Source organism: Eptatretus burgeri, chromosome 12 (assembly GCF_056783735.1).
Source record: "Eptatretus burgeri isolate ZD-2024b chromosome 12, Ebu_testis_v1, whole genome shotgun sequence".
Taxonomy (NCBI): Eukaryota; Metazoa; Chordata; class Myxini; order Myxiniformes; family Myxinidae; genus Eptatretus; species Eptatretus burgeri.
In genome coordinates this window covers 21,594,462-21,619,590 of record NC_140972.1, presented here as the reverse complement: position 1 = coordinate 21,619,590, position 25,129 = coordinate 21,594,462, and the positions used below count along the sequence as shown (strand labels likewise).

The following is a 25,129-nucleotide window of genomic DNA, read 5'->3' as shown; positions in this document are numbered from 1 at the left end:
TTTGTGTCCTTTATAACGTCCTTAAAAACAGTAAGTTTCCTGTTTGGAATGATTTTCCATTTTGTTTGACTGCCAGACAGGCAGACAGAGTAAAAAAATTATCTCACCACCTTCTGCACACGTGTGATCGGGACAAACTCAGAGCCAAAGTACTGCTAAACTCCAGGTTTGTTTTCCGATTCAAGTTCAAAATACAACATTCAATTGGAATCAAGTTGTTCCTTGATCATAAACTGACATTTGCAGATGGATGGACAGACAGTGAACCAATTTCTCAATCCCACTTTTCATTTCGCTTGTGTGGGGTAATGAAGAGATATTCTGCTTGGGATCTTAGGGTTCTGAGTTTGAGCCCCACTGGCCACTGAATAACACCAGGTGAGGTTGATGCAGCCTGTCATCCTTCCGAGGTCGGAAAAATTAATACCAGTGCACTGGTATAGGGACGCAGCATCAGCGGCATAGTCACGCCCCAGCAAAATGATAGCTGCCCGGCAGCCAGGCTGCCATACACAAGAAGAAGAATAATAACATGAAGAAGAAGGAAGGGGAGGAGTAGGAAATATTCTGCATTAAACAAAAATCTGTGAACTTTTCAACCAAAAAATTATTTCAATTACCTGCACCACTGAAGGTGGATGCAGGTTACATATTCACTCCTGTTTCCTGATAACTTTGTTGCAACTGCCAGACCGACTGCAGCAGCTTGAGGTGCACATGCAAGAAGCACGACGTTGAGTGTACCCCTGCTTGGAGAAACTGCAGAGGATCTGGTTGTCCAAACACAACACAGCTGGCATTTGGTGATGATGAAGATGATATTGTTGGCTTCTGAATGCATCTTGTACATTGACACAGGTTACCTATGGTGGTGAGATGCTAGCAATATGGCAACAGCTCATCTTATCTGCAGATCTATACTTCTCTTGCATAATATAACATGTATATGCTCACTATCGAGTTCTCTACAGACTGTTGTATTCTGAAAGCTCTCAGTAAATTTTGTGAACGTTCTCAGTATTATGCTTGCAATTTGGTACTGTATTATGTTTTACTATTACCAGCCTTGCCAGTTGATGCTGTTCAATATTTGTCTCTTCATTTTTGAATTACTTCTGCCACCGAAGGTGGACGGAGGTTATTTTTTCACCCCCGTCTGTCTGTTTGTTGGTTTGTTTGTCTGTGAGCAGGATGTCTCAAAAAGTTGTGGACAGATTCTGACAAAACTTGGTGGACGAGTAAGTTTCAAAAACAAGCTAATAAGATTTTAGTTGAGGTCGGTATGCAGATCTGGTTGAACAGTGGATGACAAAATGTAAACTGTTCCACCTGGTGGAGGTATGCGATCTATCGAGTGCCGTTCCAGTTATCCCACGCAAGTGAAGCGACTAGTGGGGTTAAGCAGTTGGTTCACATCCGTCCGTCTGTCCGTCCATCCATCTATCTATCTTATCAGTTTATGATCGAGGAACAACTTATTTAAATTGAATGTTATATTTTGAACACAAATCTGAACAGAAATCGGAAGACAAACCTGCTGTTGAACAGTACTTTGTGTCTGAATTAATCCCGATCACACATGCACAGAGAGGATTGAGATAATATTTTTTACTGTGTCTGCTTACCTGGTAGTCAAACAAAATTGAAAATAATTCCAAACAAGAAACTTCATATTTGTAAGGACGATATAAAGGACACAAACGACAGGCATGAATTGCTAATGTAATGTGTTAAATAGGATGATGTAATAGGCATTGCGTAAAACGGCGGTAAAAGCCAGAATTTATTTATTTATTTATAGGCCTTTAAAGCTCCAAACCTTCATTTAAATCGAATTATATAGTTGAACACTAGAACAAAAATTGACTTCGTAATACTTCCAAGAACCTATTGTTTTGCAGTACAGAACCCTTCAATAGCGCGAGTTTCTTTCAACTGGGGGCAACTTATTGTGTTCCGATTTTGTTATCACGGTATTTAATTTCAGCCAATCACGGGCAACCTATTGTGTTCCGATTTTGTTATCACGGTATTTAATTTTGACCAATTGAAGTTTTGGAGCTGTTGAGTCATTGTTTGTGTCCACGTGTATGATTACCTCACATTATGAGCCTTTTCGAGTTTCTCACGCACTGTTAATTGTAGTAATCAGACCAGTATACGCGAGCGACGCTAAATTTAATAATTGCCATCGAACAGGAAATGGAATATGGAGATCTTGTCATACTAGAGCTACAAGATCTAGTAGACGCACAACCCTTAATAATGGTGCCCAAACGTAAAACAATGGACAAAATTAATTGTGTCAAAAACAAAGAACAGTTATGACATTGTGCAAATAAATTGAGTGGTTAGATACGTCGGCAAGAAATGAAAGTGCGGCATCTGTGGGCCGCCATTACTGGATCAATGAATCAACTGCGTGTAACGCGAGTCAAATATCCACGCAAGGGTTTCTGCCAGCAAAGCACAAAAGGATCAGTCCAGTCCCGTGATAATCATATTGAAAGGATGGAGAAAGAACTTAACGTTTGGATCGAAGACCAAACAAAAAAAAGGCCTTTGAGTGGATCGGTGTATGGGAGAACCCATTGTAGATTTACCAACGTTTTTATGAGGCACCCGGGGCCGAAGGCTTCTGGGTTCAACCATGGCTCATGGAACTAATCGAGGAAAAGGGATTTACGCTGGAGCAGGTTTTTAACGCTGAAGAGATAGGATTATTTTGGAAGAGGATGCCATCTCATACCTTCTTGTCCAAGCAGGGAAGATCTGCTCTGGATCAAAGTGGCTAAGGATCGTTTTAGCCTTCTTCTATGTGGAAATGCAGCAGGTGACTTCGTCATACTCCCGATGATATAACAGCCATCACAAGTTCTACATCCACATCTTTCTAACCTCCATTCTACCCCCCCCCACCCCAATTGCAGCATCATCATCTCCGAGCTAAGTCTTGTGTTTTCTATTTATGGCAGAGAACAGTACGTAATGTTTATCCTTACCCACCTCACTGTTTGGAATAAATCAAAAAGTTAAAACTCATGTGTTTTTGTTTGATTTACACTATTTATTGTATTTACATGTATATTTCAATGTTAACAAGAATATATATATATATATATATATATATATATATATATATATATATATATATATATATATATATATATATATATATATATATATATATATATATATATATATATATACATATACATATATATATATATATACACACACACACATAGCCTGGTGATGGTGCAGTGGTTAGGGCAGTGGCTTGGGATCCAAAAGGTCCTGAGTTCAAGCCCCGTTGGGCCACTGAATTAATACACCAGGGGGTTGACTCAGCCTGTCATCCTTCCGAGGTCGGCGAAATGAGTACCAGTATACTGGGCCAGTGTATACCCCGGTTAAAATAGGTGTACCATATCCCTGTGTCGTTAGAGGCGATCAGGGTTGCATCAGGAAGGGCATCCGGCGTAAAACATGTGCCAAACCACGATGCGGATCATACGGATGATCCACTGTGGCGACCCCTAACGGGAGCAGCCGAAAGAAGAAGAAGAAGATATACATAATACACACACACGTATTTATTTCAAAAGTAATGTGTTTATTTCTTGCTGCCGTCAATTTTCCTCAATAGTTTCTCAAAGTTCAGGAACCGAACCCCCCCCCCCCTCTTTCTATTGGCCCTTGGTTTCCATGATCACGGTTTTAACTATCACCGCATTTTCCAGGAACCTAACCCCCACAATATTGGAGGGTTTACTGTACTGTACTTGGACGTGTTCTATAGGGCGGTGCATGTAATGGGACCTGTCAAGCGCAGCCCCTGGGAAGTGGGCATGGTATGTGAGAGAGTGCAGCTCGGGGTGAAGAAGAGGCCACCGATAAGGCTATGTATAATGCCGATTCATGCTGCGTGATATGGTGATCAATAAAGCCTCCATTTTCTAAACTGACTTAATGTCATCTTGTTACAGTATACAAGGGTTGTGTATAAGACTGCTTCAGTCATGCTAAAGTTCCAGATTTTTTTTAAACGATCGTTAAAATCATTATTTTATAAAAAATTAAAGTACAGTATATACTTGAACACAATGTGGGGAATCATGTTTTATGAACTCTCCAATTGTTTCTGTAATTGAAAAAGGTTGGCTGAAAATTCCACCGCTGGCATTCAGGGGCAAAGACAAATAGGAGAAACTCAGCATATTTGCATGATTCTCACCGTGATCGTGTAGAAAATACGCGTCGAGTGGGAAAGCTCCTGCGGCGGGAAGTATATTTGGCATGATTCATCGCGGAGCACAGCTGGTTTGAGGACAAAACCACAAGTGCCATTCTGTTCAAACATGGCTCTATTTATAGCCATGCATACATCTGTAATGGAGATGGTAAGACATATCAGTCCCCATAACAAGCTGTAAGATTTATGGCTAAGCACTTGCTTCACTATCTCTTTTGATACCCCCCCCCCCATCACCCACTGCCTACTCCTCTTTTCCCATTCCACACTGAAATAAGTGATGAAAAACTGCTTTCAAAATTAAATAATTGGAAGACTACTATTTCCCTTTCGGCTTCAATGAAACTCAGCACACTACTTTTACATACACTACAACCACTACTACTGTGCTTGTAAACCATGATTCTTCCTTTCCGGCCTTCCTCCTCCATCTCAGTTCACGTCTTCACTTTCATTGCCTTCTGAAGAAAAACACACCTTCAGTCTGATAATTGAGTGTCACCAACTGGAAGCCATGCATCCAGTAAATCAATGGATGAGGATTGGAGGAGTCGATACGCCTTGCAGAGGGGTATATACGCAGCAGTTGACACCGAGAATGCTGCGTCATTTTGGAGTGGTATCGACGGCAAAGGCGCTTGGCTGCGGTCTCGTTCATGGAAGACATGTGGTAACACTTTGGGGTCCGGATTAGCTCCGTGAGTGATGGCGAAGCCATGGACATGCATTGTGTTGTCCCAGGCTCATCTTCCTCTGTACCCATTACATCTGAATAAGGGGCAGATTGTGAGGGAAGATCAGATGCAAGTATTTTTGAAACACCTTAATATGTGTGGAATATCAAAGAGCAAGTTTGGTTTACACTTCTTATACCATAATTATCTATTACGAAAGGGTATGTACGAGTGTGTGCGCCGTGTGTGTCATGCAAAGAAGAAGCACAACCTTGAACGTTAGCGGTTTCTGCTGTCAGAGGAAAATAAGAACGGCACCGTTGGAAAGCTAATAATCGATTTAATTGGAACAAATATTTGTGTTCGTTGAATCTTAAAGAATCCCGTTTTAAAGCCCCTCTTCCTGGCATGAAATAAGAAGACGACGAAAGGGAAACAGGGGCGCAATGTAATGGTTCAAGTGGGAACATTTATTATTCCACGACAGCAGAAACCCTCTGGGACACAAAAGGAACAAACAAAAAGACATGTACAGCAGTAATACGTCACAAAGCAAAAGAAAAATATTAAAATACACAGAAAGAGCACACAAGCAAGAGCAACACTAACAACAATAACGTGTTGTAAAAACAATTACTTCTTTCTTGGGTTTCACTTCATTTTACATCCTCAATGAGACTCATAGACATATATGCAATATGGTGGTGAAGTGCATGCTTTTGATTAAATCAGTCAGCAAAACGACGGGTCGGCACACCTCGTGATAATGAAGCGCCACATTATTTTAAGAAGCCACCCAACCTAATGCACTGGTAGATCGAAGATACGACTGCAAAACCTCTCAACCCACCTCTACTTGCCGGCTTTCCACTGCCGTTTTCAGTTTCATTTGCCAAGCGGTTGGTGGTGAAAAAAGATATCCGGTTGTTCTTACACTTGTGGCGACTCGATGCCGACGTATTCGACTTGGAGAAGCCTGCAGTGACAGATGAACAATTCAAAATTCACTTTTTAGCTTTAGTGCATTTCAAAATTGGAAATTAAGGATCACGTGCAATGACGGTCATCATTGAAAGGTGGCTTTTGTGTTTTCAATAAAAAGTTACTTTAGAGAAATTTTTGTTTTATTTTGTTATTCAATTCGAACTTCATTTCTGGACTTTATTCTTAATCGCACTGAAGATGATGATGTCTGCTTGTTGTCAAGGTAAATAATCATTATGCCACTATGTTATGCTTCCTATGTGTATGGACAACGTGTGTAACGTTGCTATTGCCCGTTGGAGTAAGTGATGTTGCACAAGGATCCTCATAGCCTGCATGCATAAGTTACAAGTATTTACACATGATACTTCAAAATACATGCAATTAACTTCCACGACAAGTTCGCTCTGGGAACCTCATTGATCCACTACATGGGACATCACGGGGCTTCCCGATCAGTCTTTACATTGAAACTCAACGTCAGACATGCAGCTTTCAAAAATGTTCGCAAGGAAAAAAAAAACAACAGAATATCATTTTGTAGTTTATAAACGATTGTGCAAACCAGTGACCTGGAAACTTGACGGTTTGGCAGTAGACGACAAGATCAGACATTTCCTGTGCGATCTGCCGGCTCTCCTTCTTATTAGTCGATGAATAAAATACTTCTCCCGGAGTGTCGTCATACACCTACAGCAGGAAATAAAGAAATAATGTCAATGGGTATCTTATGATTATTGTGTTAATGGACAATAAGGCATATTGATTCAACTGTACTAAAATTGCAGCAGGATAGGTGAGCTCGCTTGTCTCAAGAACCAGTAATGTATTCCAAATGGAGGTTGTTGATTTTGTTAATTGAATATGCTTCCCAAAAGGAGGAGATCAAACATCAAAGCTCATGCTACCATATAACTGCAAGAAGCAATTTTAAATTTTTAAAAGCAAGTGAAAATTAAGTGGAAAAAGTAAACATGTATCTTTTAATGAAATTTGTCTAAAGAGGGAAAAATGGAAAGGGGGAAACTTCTCCTAAATTATGCTGCTGAGTTTGTAAAGAAAGGAGACATCGGAAAGATAGTCTCGTCGGAACACAGAGTGCTCTGGGAAGTTCCCATCGTTTCCCTTAAGGTCAGTGGCTATGTTCGTCTGAAGTCAAGTCCATTTTTGTCTCGGTCGTCTTATTTTTGTCTCATTTTTGTCATAAAATATAGAGTCGGTCAGGGTAATTAGTCCTGCCTTGAAGGGGTTGCCAGACTATTGTAAAATGCTGCATTGTGTTACATTGCGTGCGAAACCTCAACATATATCTTTGCTTAAGTAGTTTTTTCTGCAACCGCTTGTCCAATCCGATCGATACAAAACTTTAAACATTGGAGGGACCTGCTATAGATAATATTATATTGCTAACTCTGATGTCATGGCAGCAACATTGGATTAAAGGAAAATAAATTGGACATCTTTTTCTCCAAAACCACTCAAGGAAAAAAAATTGAAGTAACTCCCAAAGGGGTATATATATATATATATATATATATATATATATATATATATATATATATATATATATATATATATATATATATATATATATATATATATATATATATATAATGATAATGGTGATGCCATCGGTGAAGTGGTATTTCAGCCATAATTGTTTGAATCAAAATCCTTCTCCGAAACATCTGAAATGCACGAGGTGAAACGATGCACTCTACCGAGTTGAGTTTGTTGTGCATTTATTGCATGTACGTAATGATGCCATTACACTTTTTCTGGTTGCATTTATCCTGAGAGCTGATCAAAGTGCATATTTAATATTTAATCAAGCACAAAGTTCATTCAATTTTCTTGTGCTCCCATTGTTAATAAAAGTACAACGATACACCCCCACCCAATATCCATGTCAGTCGCATATCTCAACACCTGGCAAGTTTGTAGGTTACGAGAGCAAAACATGAACAGCAGATTGAACTGGAAGTTTGTGAACGTACACATATGTACAACAAAATATTTTCTTCAACATACTAACACAAATATCCACACTTGATCTCAAAATTTCATACCACCAAAGGCTTCTGCTTCTGCTTCCCCCGATCTGGATCGGTGCCACGGCGGCCTCTCCTCTCCTCACCATCCTCAGACATTGAGCGCTCGGTGGAAGATTTTGATTCTGCACGATCTTCAAGGATGTTATCTGCTCGAAGTACAACAACAAAGATATTTGCCTGAAGTTGATGGATATGTAAGCAGGTCAGATGTATTACAACACATTGTTATGCTGGATTAAACATTTAAGAGAAACTTGGTATTCAAGGAAATGCTAAGAAATCTATATTGCAGGTAAAGGTAATTCTACCCATCCGACAGGAGGTGCATCTCCACCCCAACACAAAAAACATTAAACACAAATATTGATCAATTTAAAGCCTGAAAAAGTAGAAATCTATCAATTTGTTGAAGTGTGGCACATTTGAGAGGAAGAACGCAGCTGGCGTTGTATGGACAGACAAGTAGACAGCCATTATTTAAGATAAATGTCATGTGCCATTAAAGAATCAATCTCGGTAGACTTACTCTTTTTCAAAAGAAATAAATAAATTGAAACTACCATTCAATTACTTATATTTACTTATCTCTGCCACTTCCTAGCTCATTCAACGACAATAAAAACGCCTTGAATGCATCCTGAAACAATATTGCCTCTTTTCCACTTGCAAGTTGGCATTGTGCCTGCACTGTTAGCACATCCTCCAGTTAGCACTGCATGCCAGGAATGAGGCTGAGATGTAATACATTGGTCTGGCATGGCAAGCTTGTCAAAGTCACATTAAACCATGCTTGAATGAAGTCAACCCGAACGCGGTTACATCACTCGTACTTTACTACGCATCACTTGGGCACCTATCCAGGAAGTTCGTTCATCACGTTAATATGTCGACATCATAATGTCTGCCTCACAGATATTTTGTGGTGGTGTATATGAGGAACTTTTCGAATGCAGCTTAGCGCTCACCCAGTGTGAAGAGATCTCAATGTCACGTGGAGGAAACGCATGTTGCCTGGCACTGTCCAGGTGTCTCTTCTTCAATTGCAACATTAATTGCACAGATAAAAATATTGATTTCTAAAAATCGCAAAATTATCCTATCTCGGAAAGAATTCCCATGATGAAAAACTGTCAATCATGTTTCTTACCCGTGATGCCAGCTGTGGCTTTTACAAAAGCTCCCTGTTACTATTGGAGTTTAGGTGCACTTCAGGCTTAGTTGCAGTCTGTCAAAGACACAGAACCACCAAATGCGAACACTGCTATCAGCAGCATTAGTCAGCCTGAAGGCTTTAGAAGCATTTGTGGCAACGCTACCCCCAACCCCTTTGAGGAAGGAATGTATCCATGGATGCATTATTGGCCCACTGACCTTGGAGAAATGTTCATTTGATAATCCCTGGAGGGGAATCAAATTGGGATAAGTAGGGAGTTAACGAGTGTGTTTAGACATGTTCATTAAATCAACGACCACCCACCACCACTCGAGGGCCTTCATTGTCAAATTCAGCCTCAAGCTGGCTGAGTTCAAGGCAAACCGACTTTACGTGATCGGACAGCGATGGTTGTGATCAAGGCCAAGCGGTTGACAGAGGAGCAGTGCAGGCGACAGTTTGTTGGACCCAACTCTGAGAAATACCAAATGCATTGAAGGGGGAAGAACTGAACGGGGAAGCGTATGTGGTCTCAAGGACGACGGAAGGTCATTATTTCATATTAAAGCGAAGGGTATGAATATTATTCAGTACTATTGTATTGTAAATGAACATACATTAAATCAGTCGAATGCCATTAAATGTATTTTTTATTTTTTTAATCATATTTTAATCAAAGACATCAACTCCAAAAGCGGTGCATGAAACTCTCAATCACCAACACCCTTTACCCACTCATCTCCCTGGCCTCAATATGAAATTTCTCCTCCTATTATTGGTAAGTACAGCACTGAGTACAGTTCTGCACTTATTAATTTTTCTTCTATTTTGATGTATTTAAGTGGGTATTGATTTAATCATACATTCAGTGACGTTCTGCATCGATTTATCGAGTTATTATGTCGCTTGTACTTAGGTTAGATCTGGTTGCATAAGGTGTCCAAACATCAGCCCCCCACGAACGCATCTTCGATTTATAACACTATGTCTATAGGAAAATGTTTTTTGCTAAACATACTACATTTGTGGAGCACGTCTAGTTCGTACAGCAAGGAGTGCTGCATTAGTAATACATTTTTGACTCGGTGCTTGTGTGCACACAAACACAAATGCACGAACACACATAAACAGTCGTAAAATTATTTAAAACTAGCAAAAGTACCCATCCTCAGTGACGGGAAAAGCAAGCACTTTATTTTAAACCAAATATATATATATATATATATATATATATATATATATATATATATATATATACACACATATACATATATACACCCAGGTGCACACCCTTTGGGTCCCCTTGGTGTGCCTTTTACGTTTAAAGTTTCTTCGAGCTATCATAGTCATGGAGCTCTGGCGCTGACAAACACACACACACAGACACACAGGCTATTTTATCAATATAGATTGGAAAACAAATGCACACACCTATTCCTCAACATTCTAATGATGCATCAAGCTATGATTACTTACCGTCTGAAAATGACTCATCATCAAAGTCAAAATCATCTTCTTCTTCGTCATCTTCCTCCTCATTTGATGCTGTCATACAATTCACTGCACTCAACCCAGTGCTTCCCACAGCAATCATGTTCGACGGTTGGGTCATACTTGCAAGCTTGTGTGCCTGATCACACCATGACAGATAAGACAAGTTACTTATGCAATTCGGGAAGTACGAATGTTGTTAAAATGTACCACTTGAAGCAGGTTGCCTTGAACAAAAGTTCCAGTAGAAAAAGAGCATCTTTGCTGTTTTATTAATTTTTACATGAAGACAAAGGAAAACACCTTCTGCTTCAACATGTCGACAGACATTCGGTGAGCCTTTAGCTTTCGACTTTTGAGGAGAATCTTGTGGCGTAATTGCCAAGGTGATGGCAGCATCGGATTGTCTGAGAAATCGGACTCGAAGAGGAAACGCGTGACCAACTTATCTCCAAAGACGCTCTGCAGAGACCACCCAAAGTCAGGTCAAACGCAGCACTTCCTCAAATTAATCCGTGGTTTGAATGGTAACAACAATGAAAATAAGTCAGTGCAAATATTTAAAACTTTGCAAAGTGATACAAAAAGGGCAAATCCAAACTTTATTTTTTACCTTGAAGACCTCAGCCATTTTGCGCTGTTGCTGAAGACAGCAGTGGTTTTCAATGGACAGGATAACCGGAAGATCCGATGTTATGAAGGCAGAATGGTTTATTGCCTCCACCACGTCCTGAAAAACAAGTCACACAGTCTCTGCATACAGCTCAAGGAGAAAGGCGAAAGGGGAAGGGGATATCAAAAACTTCATCAACGGTGCATACGTAGACGGCTCTTCAACAGATGTCCAAAATGCATTAGTTTGTTCATGGCTCTTCAGTAAATTTTTTCCCAACACAAAGAGCTTTTGAGCATTTTCAATAAAATTTAAATCGCTGCTTGAACACCACCAAATTATTAACTTTCAAATAATCTTTGTTCCTTTCCTGTCTCCTTCACTCCTCCCCCCTCCCCTTTTTCATAACCCATCCAACAATTTTTAAAACTATTGTAAATTACCACTCCAGTTGTACCCATATTTGCAGTGTTTGAAGTAAAGTACATTTTAATATGATGCTACACTCGTGTCTGTGATGTGATGTCGTCCACCCATTTGTCTGTGACGTCGTATTTTCGTTTTGTGATGGTGGTGTTTCAAGGTCTCACATAAATTTTTATATTGTATGCAAAACAGTCCTTCAAAGTGCTTTATTGGTACCCTGAAGGGAATCTTTGTGGTGAGTGTGTGACCGTGGTAGATAATAGGATTTCCATCATCTCCATCCCAGCAATCCAGTTCAACACTGCGACATCCTTGCAGTAGCACCTACAAAACAAAATGAAACCAACAAACCTCATCAACATCTATACTCCCAAAATACAACAAACAATGACTACTACTACGACATCCACTACTTCTTTAATGGCCCAAAGTCAGCTTTTGGCCCAAGTCTTTAATGAATCAGCTGGCCAGGCCGGACATTTGACTGAAGGTGCCAGGAATTTGGAATTTGTTCAGAGTGCTCGTGATAACTCGCCACTCTTCACAAAAAAAACACCGTGGGATCTTTAATGTCCGCTGACCACCAGTGCTTGTAGACGTCTTCACATCAATATGAGGAATGGCACACTCATTGAGGCAATTCCCTGCATGTGAAACATCAGTGTGACTGCTTATACTTTACCCTAACTTACTGGTTGGGTGGTGCCTTTTTGTGCAGGATGGACTTAAATTTCATTTCAATTTAAGTAGCCAAGAGGCCTTTGTTTTGTTGTTTCCTAACAAAGAATCAAAAGAACAATAATACAAAGGAAGGTGAAAGCAAACTTGATTCATCTTTCATAATGACTGTGTGGATGCACCAAAGTAATATATATGTAAACGACTGTGAGTGCACATTGGACATTGGAATGTTCTGTTGATGAATAACAAAGGGACAGCCATCTGTGACCTGGTTCTTGATGACGATTTAGATAACCTCATCGTCACCCAATAATGGCTCGGGGGCTGTCATCGATATCGCAATAACCATTGCATCATTGACATCAAGAAAACTCTGCCAAACTTCCAGGTTTTACCTGAAAATTGTCAGTCTCATGGGGGTGGCATCTGCATCATTCATCGCTTTACATTTGTTCTGATTCATCAAAATGAGAGTCACGTTTGCACCATTTGAACTCGTGAATTTGTCAGCATCGTTTTCAGCATTTATGCCATCTAGAACAGGTCACACCCGTGATCTGTTTGTCGAAGACTTTTCTACTTTGTTGGAATCTGTGTCAATGAATAAAAATCAACCAATCCTGATTAGGGGTTTGACCATCCAGGTTGATGATGTGACCGATAAAGAAGCTATGACCATCCTCGACACATCGGTTACGGCCGGTCTTCATCAACATGTCAGATAATCTACCCATCAGGTCAGGCACATGCTTGATCGTCTGATCCCGTGAAAGATCGATGATCTAGTATGTGGCATACCAATCATCCATCATTTTACATTCAAAAATGTTTTTATTCCTTGTACTGCATACTGTCAACTGGCAGTAATGTGAATATTGCATTTACACTGAATCTACTTGTGTAAATTTAATTTGTATCAACATTATATACAGTACAATTTTAGATGGTTTTAAAGAATATTCAGCATAAAATTGCTGCAAGTGTTTTATTGTTTTTTTCCTAATCAGATTTTCACTATAGTTATATTGAGTAGATTTTCATTGATTGATATTCAAAGTGCTTAGAAACATTATTTTGTACTTAGCACTCAATGAATGCAATTCATTATTACCCTCGCCAGAGGAGAGGGGATTGCATTCGGGTCTGTTTGTTTGTCCGCACTGAACTTTCATGTCTTTCTCTGCAACCGCTTGTCGAATTGAGAAAAAATTTTCACCATTGATGCGACGACTCATGTAGAATGTTTCAATGATAATTATGATATCATAGGTCACGTGGTGTGGCAACCATATTGTATAAACGGAAAAACTTTGGACCTCTGCATCTCTGAAACCGCACCAAGGAAAAAATTGAAACTTGGCACATGGCAAGTACTCCTCATGGGGAATGAGTGTGATTTTTATGACGTCATAGGTGCCCTCGTTATGACGTCATGATTGCATATGTAGAACGCCACATCCGATCAGTATGAAAATTTATGAGGGTCATCTAGGGATAAAATGGTCCACAGAAAAAAAAATTTATGATGTCATCGGTCACATGATTCGGCAGCCATATTGTTTAAAAAAATAAAAAATAAATAAAAAAAAAACCTTCAAAAATCTTCTTCTCTGAAGTGGCTCAACAGATCGAGGTGAAACTTTACACGTCTGACCGCCTGTCCATGAGGAACAAAAGGTTCACATATATATCATCATAGGTCACATGGTTTGGCAGCCATATTGGATTTACCTTCAAACCTATAAAAATACACCACTTAAAAGAAGTCCTGGCGAGGGTCTGCTATCTCTGATTGCTCTTTTTCTTGTTGTTATTGTTATAGTCACATCAAGGATCAAACCAAACTAGACAGGTGAAAGTGCATTACCTCTGAGATATCCTACGAGCTGAAAAAGAACATGCATTAATTCAGCTTTTAAATGTGCGAATACTGACGCTGCTTTTAGTTCAGGAAAGTTGGGCGTTTTCTGGGTCAACCAATTCTGATAATCCAAATTCTAATTTCCTTATGCTAATGTTTAAGGCAGAACACAAATAGATACAGCAGTCCATAGATAATAAGTTTTATATCCAGACATCGGAAAGATCATCCTCAGAGGGAAAACACGGAACAGAGTACATGGGACTTCATGAAATATGGTCATCACAGTTTACCTGTTGGTAAATCTCAACAGATGACTCTCCACGGAGCTGGTGTCCCATGAGGTAAGTATTATGGGATGAAGCAATGTAATAATAGGAGAGAGGAAACTGCAACTCAGCAACGTTGGTGGAGGAGTCATCTGCCGTTGAAGCAAAGTTTTCTTTGTCCAGCATAAACCTGCCAGAAACTTGACTGTTATTTAATGTAAATGAACCTGTAATTGGCAATTGTTAATGATAACATAAAATGCTTTAATATAAAAAAATTTTTTAACTTTGGAATGATGTATTTATCATAACATAATATTTGTGACATATGGAATGAGAACAGCATTCTTCGGCGTTGCAATGTTGACCGATATGCCTCCGCCCACATGATTACATCATTATAATACTTGTACCAAGTTTGATTTAAATCCGTTCAGCTGTTCTCAAGTATTACATTTTACCTGACAAGACCTCGATCTCTCAATGCTGATATCGAATCAGTTCATCTTTACATCATTATACATACAGTACTTGTATCAAGTTTAGTCAAAATCCAAATACTAGTTCACAAGTTATCGTGGTAACAGAATTTTTACCAAACACGACCTCTGAGCTTTGACCTCTTGACTCCAAAATTTAAATCAATTCATCTTTGCATCATTATACATACTTGTAGCAACTTTAACTTTGATCCCTTCAGCTGTTCTTAAGTTATCACAGGAATGAAAACCTATCACGGACGCACGGGCAGCCAGACAGACAACACGAAAACATAATTCCTAGTCGGCGGAGGCATAAGAATTAACATTTTTGACACCTCTCCATAGGACTATGCCTTGTTACCAATAAGAATATGGATATCAACTTCGACATGACAATAAAAAATTTAACAGGTATTTTTTATAATCTGCATACTTTTAACAGGGGAAAAAAGGTATTGACGCGGAGGGATATGGAGACAGGCACCAACACAGAATGTGAGGGATGTAGAGGTGGGCATCAACGCAGTGCAGGAGAGATATGGAGACAGGCATCGACACGGAACATGAGGAATACTGAGATGGGCATCAACGCAGTGCGGGAGAGATATGGAGACAGGCACCAACACAGAATGTGAGGGATGTGGAGGTGGGCATCAACGCAGTGCGGGAGAGATATGGAGACAGGCACCAACACAGAATGTGAGGGATGTGGAGGTGGGCATCAACGCAGTGCGGGAGGGATATGGAGATGGGCAGCGACACGGAACATGAGGATTACTGAGATGGGCATCAACGCAGTGTGGGAGAGATATGGAGACAGGCATCGACACGGAGCATGAGGAATACTGAGATGGGCATCAACGCAGTGCGGGAGGGAAATGGAGACAGGCACCAACACAGAATGTGAGGGATGTGGAGGTGGGCATCAACACAGTGCAGGAGGGATATGGAGATGGGCACCAACACAGAATGTGAGGGATGTGGAGGTGGGCATCAACACAGTGCGGGAGGGATATGGAGATGGGCACCAACACAGAATGTGAGGGATGTGGAGGTGGGCATCAACACATTGCGGGAGGGATATGGAGATGGGCAGCGACACGGAATATAAGGAATACTGAGATGGGCGTCAACACAGTCTGCGAGGGATATGGAGCTGGGTGTCGATGCTTGGCACGAGGAAAGTGGCCTTGACGAGACAATTTTTGAAATTTGTGATTTCATTTTCCTTAATTGTAGAAATTCCATGAATATAGTTAAACATTACAGACAGTCCAGGATAAAAGCAAGTGATTCCAAGTCTCATTAAGAGTACAGACATGAAAAAGAGACAAGTTCATACCATCACTCCTTCTTTAACCCTTTGAACCCTCACGGCCGGTTTACCAGCTGCAATTCAAACCTCCATATAACCGAGCGGTCGGTTTACCAGCCGCGAGCCAAATATCCAAATACCAGAGCGGCCAGTTTACCAGCCGCTATTTAAACTTCCATATATGCGAGCAGCTGTATTTTTTTTTATAGGGAACCCAGGTTGGGGAAGTTGAAAGTCCAAGGAGCTCAGGGTTTCAAGGGGTAATAGCTCCAATTATTCCTACTATCTTGTGAGGTTAACCAGGGAAATCTCCCCCCCTCCCCCCTCCACGTCTTTGAGGAACTCGCCGGTCAGACCTGATGTTCAACTAAAGGTTGCAAGCAAAAACTTGTCTTCTCTTTGTGAATGACACCATGGGATATTTAATGTCCACCAACAACCACTTCTGTCAGATGAGTCTTCCAAATAATTCATATTGATATTGAACAATTTTGAGGCAATATAAATGGAAATCTGCATACCGGCAGAGATCAAGTACCATCAAGTACCACTTTCTGCTACCATTGTTTGAAATTCAATTAGCTGTTCGTCTCTTTTTCACTTGTGCATGAGTGAGTGCCCTTATGTACAAATAATATGAATAATTTAAAGATTCAGCTTTATGAGGGGGTGGATTGGTTTCCATAACACCAGCACTGAACCCGTCACTTCGCTGATTATAGTTGAACAACTTAACTTGTAAATGTTGACGTACAGCAATATAATTTATTCACAGTCAATATTTGCAATTTAGTTTATCCCTGAAACATTTGGTTTACTGTGACTAACCCAGTGTTAATTTTAGCAATACGCACACTTTTTTGCCAAAAAAACAATGTCGTGAACTCGTTTTATGTTCCCAAGGATCAGATGTTCAATCGGTTTTTTTTTTCCTTCCAATTTGCGAAATGCAATTCTTATTGAGTCATGAATAATACACCACTGTAAAAGCCTCGCCTAGCAATAGATGGAATGCCATAATGTCATCCCAGATGTAACACCATCTTCGTACACCACCATCTTACGAAGCCCGTTATCCCAACGTCTAGCGTCTGGCATTCAGCCTGTCGCCGATGGATGTCAAATAGTCAGATATATGGGTTATGGTGTTCAACTGCAGTTAGCGAAGCGATGGGATGGGTTGAGTGCTGAATGCCAGGATGGTGTGCATGTCCGTGGAGAACTAGCCTAGCGCTAGACATAATGCCGTAATGATGTCCCACACATAATGCTGTAATACCATCGTAGCGAAGAGAGCATGACAGAGGGACAGAAGGACGTGTACTTTAATATATAGATGAATGCATGTCTCAGGATGCCTTGAACATCAGGTTCAAATTGTTTATTTATTTATTCATTCGTTCGTGTTACAGCATAAATTAAAAAGATAATGAATATCAATGTGTTTGAATGTGTCTTTCATGGAAAATGTGTAAATACACCCAAATGAGTACATGACAATGTTAGGAAGAGGGGTAAAAAAAAAACGTTTTCTTGATCCATAGATAAACCAAAAACAGCTGTATGAAAGAGATCACCTAAAAGGAGTGCTAAAGAGATACTGCAAATGGTGCCAAGGCAGGAAGTGGACTTACCGTGAAAAACCTTTGAAAGACATGAGTCCTCTTTTTTTCATGGAGAGGCACGGCTCATGCCTCTGGTACACAAGGGGAGGTAAAGAAAGAAAGAACAAAAGTTCTTGAATCAAATATCTCATAAACAAACAAAATCAAACTATGAATATAATATACAGGGTGTCCGAAAATGAATACACCAAAAACAACATTCATCACACCATTTGAAAGCCTTTATCCCTGAGCAGGGATCAGCTTTTTGCGGGCTCCAATCATGGTACCCTTTCTTGTGGCAATGTTTTTACGGCCGGATGCCCTTCCTGACGCCAACCCTTTAGTCACCTTCGACCCTGCAGGGATAATTACCAGTCTACTGGTGCTCATTTCGCCGATCTTCAGAATGATGACAGGCTGAGTCAACCTCCCTGATGCTAACTCAGCGGACAGCGGGGCTCGAACTCACGACCCCCAAGGATCCCCAGCCACCGCCTTAACCACTAAGCCACACCAGGCTCATACCAAAAAGAACACTGAATCGTTTTATTGTTATAAATTTGATATGTAAACATGCATTAGACTTGTACGTTTTATTTTTGTTGTGAATATTGATTGTTATTTTCTGTTTCAGGAGAAACCCCCATTTTCTGATATAATGACAAGTCCTCAAGAGAAAGCAAAAATTGTGAGATTTGTACATTAATGTGGTTCAATCATTCAAGGCCAAAGGAGTTTACAGCGTGAAATGAACAAAACAGCGCCTGAAAGACAATCCATACGAAGATGGGTGGATCATGTTGAGGCTACAGGATCTGTCCTGAAGGGGAAATCTGCTGGAAAGCCAAGGAAGTCAAATGAAAGGGCAAATGCTGTTATAGAGGCTGTAAACAACAGCCCTAAAAAGTCAAATAGGAGATCATTACTCGAGTTAAACATTCCGAAAAGCTCTGTTAATGATATCCTTCATAAAGAATTGAGGTTTAAATGTTAGAAAATGCAAAGAGTTCAGAAACTTTTAGAAGAGGATTATGAAACGAGAGTAAATGTTGGTAAATAATTAATTTAACGGATAGAATCGGACAAACATTTTTTTCTCAAGCCTCATTTTTTGTGATGAAGCTACATTTCACATATCAGGCAAAGTTAATCTTTACATTTATAGGATATGGGGAGAAGAAAATCCGCATGAATTGTACGAACACGAAGAGGATTCGCATAAAGTAAACGTCTGGTGTGCCATGTCACGTCATCACATTGATGGACCCTATTTCTTTGATGAATGCACTGTCACCAGTATTTCATACCTCAAAATGCTAAGAAAGTTCTTTATCCTGCAACTCCAAGAAAATCCTGACTTGTTACAAAGAGTTATCTTTCAACAGCATGGAGCACCACCTCACTTTGCTCGAATTGTTCGTTTGTAAATCAAACTTTGACAGACATTTGATATCCTGGTCAAGGAGGACCTATGAAATGACCAGCTCGTTCACCTGACTTAACATCTTTAGATTTTTTTTAAATCTCTGGGGTTAAAAAAAAGTAAAGTCTACACTACCAAACCAGGGGACCTTGAATAACTTAAACATCATATTGTTGATGCTATGTCATCCATCCCTCCAGCTGTGTTAGAAAACGTTTTCTCAGAATTTGATCGATTATTGTGAATGATGGACGTTTATGGCAAGTAGAAGTTTATTTATAACTTGAGAATATCTAAACAATACTAAAAAAATATTCAATGAGAAAAATCGTACAAGTCTATTGCATGTATTCATATCAAATTTATGTCAGTATCTCAAATAACAATAAAACTATTCAACATTCTTTTTGGTATATCCTGGATATCCATTACCGGACACCCTGTATCTGATAACGGATATACCATTATCGGTCGGTCGGACGGACACACACACACACACACACACACACACACACACACACACACACACACACACACACACACACACACACACACACACACACACACACACACACACACACACACACCAGGTGGAAGTAATGCCACTTCATCTGAGTTATTTTTGTGGTGTTCTTGGATGGATCATTTTATATAATAACGATTATTCTTGTAACAAATATTGCACATTTTAAATAATGAATGCCCTTTTTCTGTTACAGATTTATTGAGAGAGAATTTGTGAAACATGAGAGACCTATCTGATTTTAAAGAGGGACAAAATGTTGGTGCTCGCAGGGCATGATGTTCTACGACCGAAACAGCAAAACTTAAGGTATCCAGAGAAAGAGTCTCCAAAAGCATGGGAAAGGGAAAGAAAAACATCTACAAGTAAGTCGAACAGTGGTCAGAAGTAAAATCTGGATAATCTGGACAGACGTGTGTTGTCAAGAATTGTGACTAAATATCCCAGTGGAGGACAACAGGTGCAAAATTGGCTGCACAAGTGAATAGGCACATAACCTGACAAGTTCCTATCAAAACAACTAGTTGTGAGTGGCACAAAATGGAGTGACATGGCACAGCTGCAATATGCAAACCCTCGATTACAAAAATAAATGCGTCATCTTGTAAAAAGTGTTGAATGGAACACAAGGACTGGACTTTGGAGCAGTGGAATAATGTAATACGGCGTGATGAATCCTCCACTCTATTTCCAACAAATGGAAGAGTGTACGTTTGGAGACAACCCACGGACGCCTACAACCCTGACTGCCTTCCACCAACAGTCGAGCATGGACGAGGCTTCTTAATGATTTGGGCAGTAATCTCATCTCATGGAAATCTTTAGGCCTGACTATTACAGTACATGAAAGAACTGCTTATGACTATGAAGCCATCCTTAGTGAACAATTGCATCCCCTGATACAAACTTTGTTTTTGGAAGGAGGTGGCATTTTCCAACATTATAATGCTCCAATAAAAAAACTGCTATAAATATTAAATCCTGGATTGAAGAACCCCAGGCAAAAATAAGATTGATTTCCTGGAGTAATTCTCTGCAGACGACTGTTGTATATGAGAGTACAACTCTCATATACTATAGTTATAACTGTAGCATTTTTGCCTGGGGTATGAGAGTGGTAAAACATTTTCCCTGTTGTGCTGAATCACCACATTTAAATACTGTTGAGCTATTGCGGTCAGAGATGAAACGTTTTGGTTTATAAATGGACGAAAAATAAACGAGCAAGCACAGGTGCAAGTTCAGAAGCACCCTCCTCCAAGATACGAGGAGGAATGCCATCGAGTCGATACGCCTTGCTTGTGTCCAGAGGAGTATTTTTTTGATGATGAAAGGAGATTATAGCGAGAGGCATGGGATTGGTAACGGATGCATTAGGGGGTGTTGGAATGTTGCAGTCATCCTACGTGGAGTTCGAGGAGAAAAGAAAACAGAAACGAGTTGCTTTATCAGAAGAAGAGACAGCTGAAGTAGTATCACCGAATGGGAAAAGCGAAGGCAAGGTAGTGCGACAGAAATTGTTAGACATCGTTCTGAGGGAACAAAAAGACCTGTTAGTAATGGAAGAGGAGAGGTTGTCACACTTCCTTTGGATAAAGGAATGCTTCATCTCACAAATAACATTTTTGCAGTGATTTCAGGTGGAGATGAAAGATGAATGCGAGTTGAAGGAAGAAGTTTTTCTAGGTACGATATGCCACTTCTCTTGCACAAATGGCTACAGAGCGGGTTTGGTTGACCAAGATTTGGATGAAGAGATAGTTTTAAAAACAGAAGGGGACATAAGCCTTCATTCCTGCAACAACAACAACTTGAGCCATACGCTCTGCAGAAACAGAGGCATCACCTGAGGGGAGGAAGTAATCTTCCCAAGAAAAGACATCAAAAGATTTCCGTAAACCAGTCGTCAGCGCTATTAAAGTGCCAATACAGTCAGTAAATACAGTCAGGAGAGTAAAGAGATATTTACAAGAGTTTGGTCAGAGGAACCAAACGGAGTGAAATTGTGTCGCTACAATGCAACAGACTTGAGGGGAAAAACAAGTCCAAAGTATTGGGAAAGTGGTGGTGATGATCTGGAATATAGGAAGGGTGGTTGATAATTTGCTCCAAGTCATTAACAACGGAAAACATGAGAGCTTCAAACCACCACCACCCCTCCACCCCACCAACTGTATGGGAAGACTTCAACCACCCCATCTGGTGAACTTTGAAATTTCCTAAATAAAGAACTTCGGCTTTAAGGGAAGAGGATGTCACGGCCTCATGACAGCAACTTAGAGAGTTAAAGAAGGTCATGAACTTTGTAAAGTTAGGGGAGCAGTCGGTGAAGCAGAAAAAAAAATAGTGATAGTTGGGAGACAAATCCTAAGCCAGATGACAAAAAAATTGGAGATTCAAGGTCCCCAAGATGTAAACCAGCTGTGTTGATGTTCGAATAAGCACATACTCCTCATTTGAAGTGGAATAATGAGTGAAGGTTACAGTTGGAAATGTGAAAGGAATGAACGAGAACATAATTTGACAGTTGGGTCTCCGAAAGAAGCAAGATATTAGGAGAGGTACGAACTAAATGGTGTTCAACAGAGGAAAGGTTAAAAGAAAGACCACGAATGTTAGTGAAATGAATGGAAAAAAAAAAGAGTCAGATTTATTAGAAACGCAAGGGTCTTGGGAGAGTCCAATACTACTACTGCCAGAGGCTTCCCTCTCATCAGCAGCAGAGGCAGGCAGGTCACCAGAGATTCTTTGCACCCCATAATGCCAGGAGCGAGGGTGCACAAACTTGTTGGACTTTTCCATGTTTGTCATTCGTGGTTTAAAAGAAAATGAAAGGAATGACAAAGATTGTAAAGATATGGAGTGAAAATGAGTAAGATGGCGCATGTGAGAAAGAAAAACATTAAAGCCAGCCCGGTAGCTTCGTTTGCGTGAGACAGAAAGTAATACCAGTAATCCTGATGGCATTCCAAGTACCACAATGACACTATTAAGTTAGGATGGTAGTACGGTTGCTGTCTACAACCTACGACCAAAGATGTGCAAGTTCATCAAAGGAAATACTGGATGTGTCAACAGTGCTTCACTTGGGCTTTTGCAATTGGGAAAGTTTTGCTTTTCGCATGCAAGTTAAATTAATATATAAATTATAGCCTCCTCAAATGAATAAAGGAACAATCCATACATTAACTTTACTAGTATATACCCGTCTACGACGGGTATGGGGGACAGGACGGATCACAATACTCGGTTACGGTAGTTTCTTTGGATGTTTTGCGGCGCATTCAACAGCTCAGTTCATATTGGCGGCGTGTCTGGGTGCCCATGGTGGCGTTTGAGACCGGTCGCTTTAGATTGTTGGCCTTGACACATCGTGCCGGATGAGTAACACGAACGATTTGACATATTCATCGTTTCTATATTACCTCCATCAACAGATTAACAACATGGCAGGATAAAAGTCGTAAATGCTGAGTTGAACAAACGTCCTGAACTCATGGACTTAGTGAAGTAAAGCACGTCGTCTAGGACCCGGCCCGTCGGTTTACCGCCGAACGCTGCTGATTGTGACGTCATCGATTCCCTCTTTGAAAATTCTACCTATATTCGATTTTTTGAATCCGCCATCACCTTCGTAAATACATGGAACACATAATGTGAAGATTTCAGAAGTATGAACAGAATATGTTCAGAGAAAAGTGTGTTCGAAGTTCCAGGCTTACGCCCATTATATTATGATGATTATTTCTCTTCCACCCTCTCAACCCCTTGCCCCCAAGTCCAATGTAATGTGCTGGTTACCTACCCAAATGAGTGCAAGGATTTCATTGTAGGAACGATGCTCGCTCTGGCACGTGGCCAGGAAGTCACTGAGCTCCAGTACACCCATGGCACCAACACGCATTCCTGCATTCTCTACACCTGCATGGTTTGACAAGATGCTCGCAGTTGCGATAACATCCAGGATCTGTTGCTGATGCTGTTCTACGAGGCCAGGGCTTTGCTTGGCCGAATTCCGGGTTAGCAACTCTGAAAAATAGAGTGGAAGTAATGGAGTGGCAAAGACAAACAAATGTTTGGTGCATCATTAATTTTAAAGTACCACCACCAGTGTATATATTTATATATATATATATATATATATATATATATATATATATATATATATATATATATATATTTTACACATTGTTTGTTTATTTGTGAGTACTGTATATGTATAATCAATCAGTAGTGAATTATGAGTTTGGCTTGCTGGTATGCACCAATTTCCAAAGAGCATGGTTGTGCCACTGATGCAGAGTTTTCTGCAAGTTAAGTAAGGAATTTGCAACTTGTCCCAGGTGCTGCCAATACATAATGAAATGTCAGCATCTATCAAGAAGGATTCCCAGCTTAATATCCATCTGAGATCGTATACTTTGTGACTGAGAAGCATCAATCTGACAGTGTATAGCAGGTCGGGACTCGAACACCAGACGAGAAAACTCAAAGGTGAGCACACTACCTGTGAACAATCCTGTCAGACATATACTCACCCTCCTCTGGCTGAGAGCCTGTAGGCAAATGGACTTGCTGCTTGGCAGTGAGGGACGCAGCAGGAGAGGAGAGGTCGGAATGGTGGTAGGATGCACTGTAGAGCTCAAACAAGTCCTTCAAATCTTTTCTGCTTCTCACACTGTTACAAAAGCACAAGTGCAACGAGCATTTTGTTTCTTCATCAAACTCCCACCAAACAAAGAAAGCCTACCTTTTCCTGCAATTTTCCATCAGCATTAAGAAAGCTTGACCAGGATGCAGGTAATGCCCATTTGACAGAATATGATGACAAGTCGTGCCAGGAACGAAGTTACGTATGGATGTTTAAAACGTTTTTGGTAATGAACTCACATGAAAGCCTTGAAGAGTTCAACAAACGTGGGAAATTCAACAGAGTTCTCGATGTGAGCAAATGTATTTACGTCAACCTTGCAAGGGCCATGCCAGCTGTGGGTGTTTCTGCGCATCAAATGGCACAGGAAGTAAAACTCGTTAACAATGTGAAGGTTTGTCAAGGGCTTGGGCCAAGAATATGAGGATAGTTAGTTTGGCCCCTAAAAATAATATATGCATGAAATAAAACTCATTTTACAAAAATAAAGTTTCAACTTAACACTCCCCCCCTCACCCCACCACCCCTTCCCCTCCCCCCAAAAACAAAAAAAGTTTTCACCAAAAGATTGCCTAGTTTATAAAAATTATTATTCATTGAACACCCATTGCATTCTGAGTGCAATGTAACTGGCAATGAGTTGATGAATGGAATAGTAAATGAAAAA

General features: G+C 40.2%; 1 protein-coding gene across 2 annotated transcripts in view; it reads right to left on the bottom strand.

Moving 5' to 3' along the window:
- PLCE1 (phospholipase C epsilon 1) overlaps window positions 1-25,129 on the bottom strand; it is a 184,378-nt gene that overhangs the window by 29,515 nt on the left and 129,734 nt on the right. For both annotated transcript variants that reach the window (XM_085849796.1, XM_085849797.1), the window contains exons 13-26: window positions 24,702-24,809; window positions 24,350-24,489; window positions 23,617-23,840; window positions 17,893-17,954; window positions 14,486-14,651; window positions 11,867-11,974; window positions 11,225-11,341; window positions 10,915-11,073; window positions 10,597-10,750; window positions 7,983-8,113; window positions 6,486-6,603; window positions 5,780-5,905; window positions 4,733-5,023; window positions 4,238-4,389 (exon numbers count right to left, since the gene is read on the bottom strand). In XM_085849796.1, coding sequence (XP_085705922.1) covers window positions 4,238-4,389; window positions 4,733-5,023; window positions 5,780-5,905; window positions 6,486-6,603; window positions 7,983-8,113; window positions 10,597-10,750; window positions 10,915-11,073; window positions 11,225-11,341; window positions 11,867-11,974; window positions 14,486-14,651; window positions 17,893-17,954; window positions 23,617-23,840; window positions 24,350-24,489; window positions 24,702-24,809 — 2,056 coding nt within the window. The remainder of the gene's footprint in view (window positions 1-4,237; window positions 4,390-4,732; window positions 5,024-5,779; window positions 5,906-6,485; window positions 6,604-7,982; window positions 8,114-10,596; window positions 10,751-10,914; window positions 11,074-11,224; window positions 11,342-11,866; window positions 11,975-14,485; window positions 14,652-17,892; window positions 17,955-23,616; window positions 23,841-24,349; window positions 24,490-24,701; window positions 24,810-25,129) is intronic.